The 7,486-nt window shown below is 42.6% G+C and overlaps 1 protein-coding gene across 8 annotated transcripts in view; it reads right to left on the reverse strand.

The window, feature by feature from the left end:
- The window catches only part of ZNF185 (zinc finger protein 185 (LIM domain)), an 84,755-nt gene that overhangs the window by 15,493 nt on the left and 61,776 nt on the right, over positions 1 to 7,486 (reverse strand). For 3 of the 8 annotated variants that reach the window (XM_019521446.1, XM_019521447.1, XM_019521443.1), the window contains 6 exons: positions 5,917 to 6,006; positions 5,528 to 5,629; positions 4,253 to 4,399; positions 3,333 to 3,428; positions 2,950 to 3,048; positions 1,643 to 1,744 (listed from right to left, as the gene is read on the reverse strand). In XM_019521446.1, coding sequence (XP_019376991.1) covers positions 1,643 to 1,744; positions 2,950 to 3,048; positions 3,333 to 3,428; positions 4,253 to 4,399; positions 5,528 to 5,629; positions 5,917 to 6,006 — 636 coding nt within the window. Of the gene's footprint in view, positions 1 to 1,642; positions 1,745 to 2,949; positions 3,049 to 3,332; positions 3,429 to 4,252; positions 4,400 to 5,527; positions 5,630 to 5,916; positions 6,010 to 7,486 lie in introns of all 8 variants that reach the window. The other 5 variants (XM_019521444.1, XM_019521445.1, XM_019521451.1 and 2 more) reach the window with 5 other exon arrangements.

Below are 7,486 nucleotides of genomic sequence, written 5' to 3' on the forward strand. Positions count from 1 at the left end.
TGAGCTATGGGACTCTTCAGCTGGGAGAAGGGCAGGATCAGGGGTGACTTGGTGGCTGCCTATAAGTACATAAGAGGTGTGCATCAGGATCTGGAGGAACACCTGTTCACCAGAGCACTCCAGGGGATGACAAGATCCAATGGTCATGAACTCCTGCAAGACTGTTTTAGGCTGGACATAAGGAAAAACTTTACTGTCTGAGCCCCAAGGCCTGGAACAAACTCCCCCTAGAGGTGGTGCAAGCACCTACTCTGGACTCTTTCAAGAAACATTTGGATGTTTATCTTGCTGGGATCATTTGACCTTAGCTGACTTCCTGCCCCTTGGGCAGGGGACTGGATCTGATGATCTTACAAAGTCCCTTCCAGCCCTAGTGTCTATAAAATCTATTAAATCAAATTAAGCTTTGTTATGGAAAGAACACTTTTATTTTGCATAGACACTCCCCAGGGCAAGTATCTCAAATGAGGGGTCTCTGCTTATACATTTATTGTTCTGTTAAGCAGCATAAGATTATACCAGCCACCCCCAAATACTGCCCAGAAAAGACCCTCATTAACATATTGCTAAAAGGTTGAATTTGCATAAAATTGGAAGTAAGGAGTGAAAACTATGGGTTTCAGCATGCAAAGTTGTAGTGCAGCCACATGCATCCGGATGGGATACAGATAAGGGTGCACATAGGTTCCACAGAGTGTATTTTGGCCTCTCTCAATGAATTCTGTAGCCTGCATATAATGTGTCCTTTTCCTCAGAGAAGCAGTGCAAAGGAGCTCATTTTAAAGGAGTGAGCTGTGAATGAAATGGAATTAAGAGGATCCCTCCAGGAACCCCAGTCCAGTAATGAAGAGCAGGAAGGCCTGCACACTAGATCACTTCCTTGTTTCATTTCATATTTCATGGATCATGAAGTATTTATTAGCTAAAATAAACATAAGCGGTTCAATCTACTCACTGGGTCAGATTCTAGCTTTATCTTCTCCTATGTCTAAGGGTATGTCTAGGCTGCTCTTTAGGGTTAACCCTGAGTCATTTTTAAATAAGCCATGTGAATCATCCTTCCCCATCTATATCATATCTCATAGCTCACAAAGCTGTCTACATTATCCTTCTTATTTTTTAGTGCAGCACTGAGATATATCCCCTATGGAGTCCTTCTAGGAAGTGATCTGCAGGCTTGTCTCTTCCTTAGGGCTTGTCTAAACTTACAGGCAGTAGAGAGAAGACGTGGAATACAGAAGGGCTGGAAGTCGGGAGCAGGGGATTGCTGCTGGTAGACTTCCTGTGCTAGAGGTTTGCATGCCCATCTAAGTTCCAGATACTCTTCAGGGGGAAGTGGGCATGGAGGTGGAGTAGTGTTGGGGCCAAACTCACACATCAAATTTCAAAGTTTCCAGGGTCTGACTGGATTGTTGCCAGGGTGAAACAGGTAATTACACTGTCAATGACCTTATGGCTGACACTAATGATCAGTGTAGACGTAACCTGTGTTGATGGTACACCTATCCATGTGTCCCATTTTACTTCAAATAGTGTAATTCACAGGACTGTAAAACAGACTGTAGCCCAATATGGTAATTTACATGAGATTCTAAAAAGTGTTCATGATAACAACCACAAAGTAATTCCTTTCCCCATTTACCTTGCAATGCTGGGATCAGACTCACACCTTTTGGCCAAAAAACTGCTGTAATGAGAGGTGGCAGGAGAGATGGAGGGCCTGTCACTTGGGTTTGGAGGAAGCCTGAAAAGAGGAGGAAAGTCTAGGAACTCCACAAACCTGAACAACAACAGGAGTCAAGTCTATGTGCTGAGAAGAGGGGACAAGTAGGAATGTAAAAATCTTAGTTAGTTAAGTTGGACCAGTATTAAGGCCTTCACTTGCACAGACTAAAATGTTCTTTTGTCCTTTGTCACATGTAGCAGAGACTTGACAGGAAGAATTGGCTTCTCAGAGAAGTGATCCTTGGGTAGAATTAAAGGAGGATCAAGTAAGATCTTGACAAGGCCAAAGATCATGTAGTGACATCTCTGAGGTGGGAGAAGCAGAGCCAGATGGAAAACTATACACAGCACTCTGAACAATAGGAATGGGAGAAGGAAATATCTGGCCATGGTCAACAGTATAAACTTTTATCCTTATAAAATGAAAACAATGGGATCATGTGTGTCTGCAGAGAGTAGACAGAGTCAAGGTTGTTATGGTGTCACTAGAATCAATCATGCTTAGCAACCTGTATAGGATTTATGCTTATTTTGCCTTGGACAGATGGAAAGCTGAGTTGATCCTGCCTTCAAAAAAAAATGTGGCTCCAAGGTATCTATGAATCCCATGTCCAATGCTCATAATCAGTGCAACCCCCTTTGTGTGTAAATTGCAGACCAAATACTCATAGTCTACAATGTGTACAGTCTCATTTGTACAGATTTACTGTCTGTGAAAAACTGTAGAAAAAATCTGGGTTAGGCTATATCTCCAGCCACCTCCCATAGCTCAGAAGACTTCCTGGAGCTAGCTAACACTCAAATGTTAAATTTCTGAAGATAGTGTACTGTAGGTTCTTGATCTCCTGTTGCCTACCCTGGGATTCATCCTTTTTCCCCATGATCTTTCTCCATGAGTTTCAACTAGCCTTATACACACACAAAGGCCCCATGTAGAATGGCAGTAAATCTCCACCAAGCATCGCACAGAGGATACCTGTCACAACCTGGTCCCTTGTAGCATTTCCAGGGACAATTAATGTTGATGAAAGACAGCTCTGTACATACCAGCAGATACCAGTGGTGCTTGTCATTACAAATCAACCTTCATTCACAGGACACCAATCTTTTCACTTTATTTTTTTCTACTTTGAGCCACTGGTTTAAAATCTCAACTCAGCTTTCTGGCTCCCATCCCAAAGCATTTGCTTTCCTTCATGCCCCATACCAGCCCTATCCTTTTACCTTCTGGTACTGTAGTCTGAGCTGTCTACATAGCATGGCACCCTGTGACTTCTCTGGGACATGGTTTCAGTGCTCTCTCTAGGATGGGAGTAGTGCCTGCTAAGAAAAAGAAGAGCCATGATCAAACAATGAACTTTGTCAATGGTGGATAATCTATAAACAATCAAATATTTACTGAAACTTCCCCATCTCATGTCCCCAATACTGACCTTGAAACCCACAAAACACTACAGTGATTTAAAATACATTTATGTTAATAGCAATGCACTGAACATGCCTGATTCAATTCAAAGTAGTACCATGCACCTAAGATATCAAGCAAATGAAGCAGTAGGACATTATTTGTACTAACAAATAAGGCTTTCACCTCACTGAGTGCTTACCTTTCCATGCCAGAGTCAAAATCATTGTCCCTCCTGGCAGGTGGGCTCTCATACCTGGTATGTCTGGGACTACTTCCTTCATAATCTGGGACAGACCTAAAAAAGCAAAAATTCTAATAATACCTCCCACACTAGTCTAGAAACATTACAGGTCTCAGGTTGATTCACTTATATTTTGGCTGAATAGTGATATTTTAATGTACTTCCATGTCTGGCCCTACCTACTTCATGCCCTGCTCCCCTTCCCCTTTCTCTGCAATTACAGCTAATCATTTGCATTCCAGAAGCAATGTAAGCAATACCCGCAGAAGCCAACACCAACACCTCCTAATGAAGCTAAAGTTTCCTTGCCTAGTAGCCTGAAAGTGGGTTTGGGCTGAATGTGTTTGGATCATCCAGGGTTCACAAAAAATACCACTGCAACTTTTGCGGTTCCCAGACGCTGCGGAGCTGACCCTGATGTGGCAACCAAAACATTTCAAGCAGTCCAGGATGGATCCAATTGGGGAATATTTTTAAACTGCAGGCAGACCTCTATTTCTTTCAGATAACGTAGAATTTTCAGAAATTCTTATTCTCTTGCAAGCTCTTTGGGGGACAGATCATGTCTGTACTGCACCCATACTTCACCCAAAGTCTCAGAGGAAGCACGATGGCAGATCCCCTGAATCTATGTCCAGAACCACACCAGCTACCAGGCCATCCTTCTTCTCCATGTTCTGGGATCGCTAGTCATGCTAATCCACATGTCACTTATCCCACCATGTATAAAAGTGGCTTCCATAGTCAGTTTCACATTTCTGTATAATAGTTCCCAAGCCTGGACCAGAGTTAAATACTTTCACATTTGCCTTCAGACACCTCCCTAAGCAGATTACTTAGTTTTCCCTGTGTATTTTCATCATTCCCAATCTCCATACCTTCCAATATTGTATACTGTTCTGTCTAGGTAGGATGATATCCTGTGATTGGGCTCTGACATAATGACATTTTGTTTCCGGCTGTCCATATGTGAGGACATCACATGATGGGTACTGACAACATTCTCCTTAGAGTAAGAGCTGGACCTGTTAAAGAATTAGAGATACCACAGCCTTTAAAGTCCTCCAGAGAACTGATTTCTTTTTTCTCATTAGTAATTGTTATCTCATCCATACTCTATATTTTCTCCTATGATGCTACAGTAGATATTCCCTAGATGGTAAATGAATACAAAATTAAATAGTGTTATAAGTAGTGCTTGCAGTTAATCATATGACTGGGAATGAAGATGAACAAATATGCTGAGGGGGAAATATTCTTGCCCTACTGTTATCATTATTGTAAATAGTTTTATATTACAAGCAGAACTCCATGGCTAACATAGGCAGCCACTTAATTCATAAAAATAACAGATACCGTTTGCCATCTCCCATTGATATACATATTAAATGCTCTGTTTAAGCTGCATTAAGTTAACTGACTAGTGCCTACAGAAACAGTATGTATTCCACTGTTTGCACCTCCTTCTGCCTTCTTACAGAGCAATTGCTTTGCCATTCACAGGTTGGTAAGCTCAATTAATAACTCCACTGCTAGTCAGTTTCAGGGCCATAATTGGCAGCCCTGAAATAGACTGATGCTAATCAGTTTCATAGCCCCCTATTAAAAACAGAGACACTGGGCACATCTGCACATGCATTAATGCACAGTAGTTACTGCGTATTAAGTTTAGTACCTATAACAACAGATACTAAACTTAATCTGCAGTACCAGCACTACTGCATGGTAGCACTGGCACATGCCTTTTATGCGACTATAATGTGCAGTAGACATTCTACACATTAGTGCAGTAGCATGGCTTTTGCCATGATGTGCTAATGTGTAGTAGAATTAGTCTACTACATATTTAGTGTTTGTGTAGACATGTCCATTGACTACCAGCTATCAGTTTTAGTGCTTTGCTCTTTCCTGCCATGTTTGTTGCTACAACCATAAAACTGACAATAATACATAGCACTGAAAGAGGTTGAGATGGGCTACAAGGTTTAGCTGCCCATTGCACATATTCGGCAACCAGCTTTTTGTCAAATGAGCATTTGTAATTTTTCCATTAACTCTAATGCAGCTAGAATTTTACCCACAGTACAAATCAATGAATGGGAGTGACAGGACATAAGGATTCAAGAACCATCCATATGGTACTGGCTTCTTACTTTGCTGTGTTCAGATCAGGCTCATTGTGACTCATGACTCTAGGACTGTCATGACTGGTCCCCGTTGGGGTGGAAAGTCTCTCTTCATAAGCTGGGGAAGTCCTGATAAAGAAGGAAAAGGCTTATCATCACCTTCAGCACCTGTTCCTGACACAATTTGCTGAGAAAGTGAGATCAAACAAGGTTATTAAAAATTGACTCCATTAGTAGCAGTGTGGCAATATGTGGTATGTTACTGCTGTGGTATCTTCTTTTAGAACGTCTTAATGTAAACCTTTCTCTTCCTAGTGGTGAAGAAACAGGCATTTGCACTGTCTCTGTTGAAACTAAGGTGGGACTAGATTATGAGGATACAAGATGTAAACACAATACATGTATGGCCTCCTTACCTTGCTATGTTCAAATCAGGCTCATTGTGCTCTACATGTTGGATCTCTGACGTACAGATGCTGCTGTCTCTAGATGTGGGGCTAGATCTGTTAAAGAAGGAGAGTCATTACAGTCTGCAAAGTGTTTTTGATTTTGTGGCAGTGCACCATTGGGTCTTGGGCATGACCTTAAACTGCACCCTGCTGGGATAGGGACACCTAGCAGGACTGCCACTGGTGTGGCAGACCCACTTGAGGTGTGACTTGAATAAGCCTGATGGCCTATGGGGCTGCTCAAGGGAGAAGGGCAAAGTGCGGTGAGCAAGAGACCCTGTGAGAGAGGGTGGACTGCAAGAGGCCCCAGTGACAGTGGGCAGTATGAGCGAATGAGACCTGACAGAGGACTACGTTGGCCCGGCTTTAGGCCAGGAGCATAGTGACATACTGAATGCCATCTGCGAGGCATGAGCCACAGTGTAGGGGTAGTACAGAGTCATAGATAGTGCCCCCTGGCATTAGGGCATGTAATGGGCAGCCTCCCACATTTACTACCAGCTTAGTGTAATAACAAAGCCATGGCAGGAGACTGGGTGGACCACCCCACGGGCAGGTGGGTGGGCTGGCTTGAGAGCCAGCCCTAAGCATGCCCCCTGTCACAGATACTAGATGGGAGAATCTGACTGTGAAGAAGCAAACTGTCTTATGAAGGATCTGCCTCAGAAATATGTGGGATCCCAGTGTGGCAAGAAGCTAATAAACTGCACAGTGATGTGGAAGAGAAAGGAAAAAAAGTATCTGAATTCAGGGTCTGTGTTAAAAGCTGTTTCTAGGTTGAACATTTGAAAATTTGACCCTGAAGAGAGAAAAGATATGGCCTAATTAATATGAATTCCCTGTTTATTCTCACCATCACATGAGGGTTACTTAATCAGTGACTGTTATTGCTGAACTAGTACATCTACATCTAGCCTTACAATGGTAACTTTTCTTAGCCTCTGTTTACTGAAGGAATATAAACTGACCGCATTGGATACTGAGCATAGGAGAATATATATTGTATTTCCTGGCCCACCAAGGAGGGTTTCTGTCTGCTGGAATTACTCCAAGGAGATCTCTTTCTCTCTTAAAAATTCTTATACTTAGTTGGGGTGGCACTTCACAAATATTCATTAGCATTCCCTGGATCCTTGGGATTTCCTGGCATAAAATGAAGTTCCTTTGCTCCAAAGACTTAAACAGAAACAAATACAGGGAGTCCTCAACTTACATCGTTTCAACTTACAGCAATTTGCACTTGCAACGCTCCGCCATTTACAACCATGTTATTACTTACAGCGCTGGATCCTTGCACTTATGGCATGACGGCAACTCAGGCATCACACAAACATCATGCCGTAAGTGCTGTAGGTGTGAGGATCCAGTGCTGTAAGTAATAACATGGTTGTAAATGGTGGAGCACCACAAGTGTGAATTGCTGTAAGTGGCCCTAAGTCTCCCCAAAAATCTCCCCAAGGAAGCCCATTCCATAACCCCAGTGAAGGTGTTCCTTTTACCAGGAGGAACTCGCCCTCAGAATAGCTAGTTCAAACCC

The sequence above is a fragment of the Gavialis gangeticus genome, unplaced genomic scaffold (assembly GCF_001723915.1).
Source record: "Gavialis gangeticus isolate Ggan-Ray unplaced genomic scaffold, GavGan_comp1, whole genome shotgun sequence".
Classification (NCBI taxonomy): Eukaryota; Metazoa; Chordata; order Crocodylia; family Gavialidae; genus Gavialis; species Gavialis gangeticus.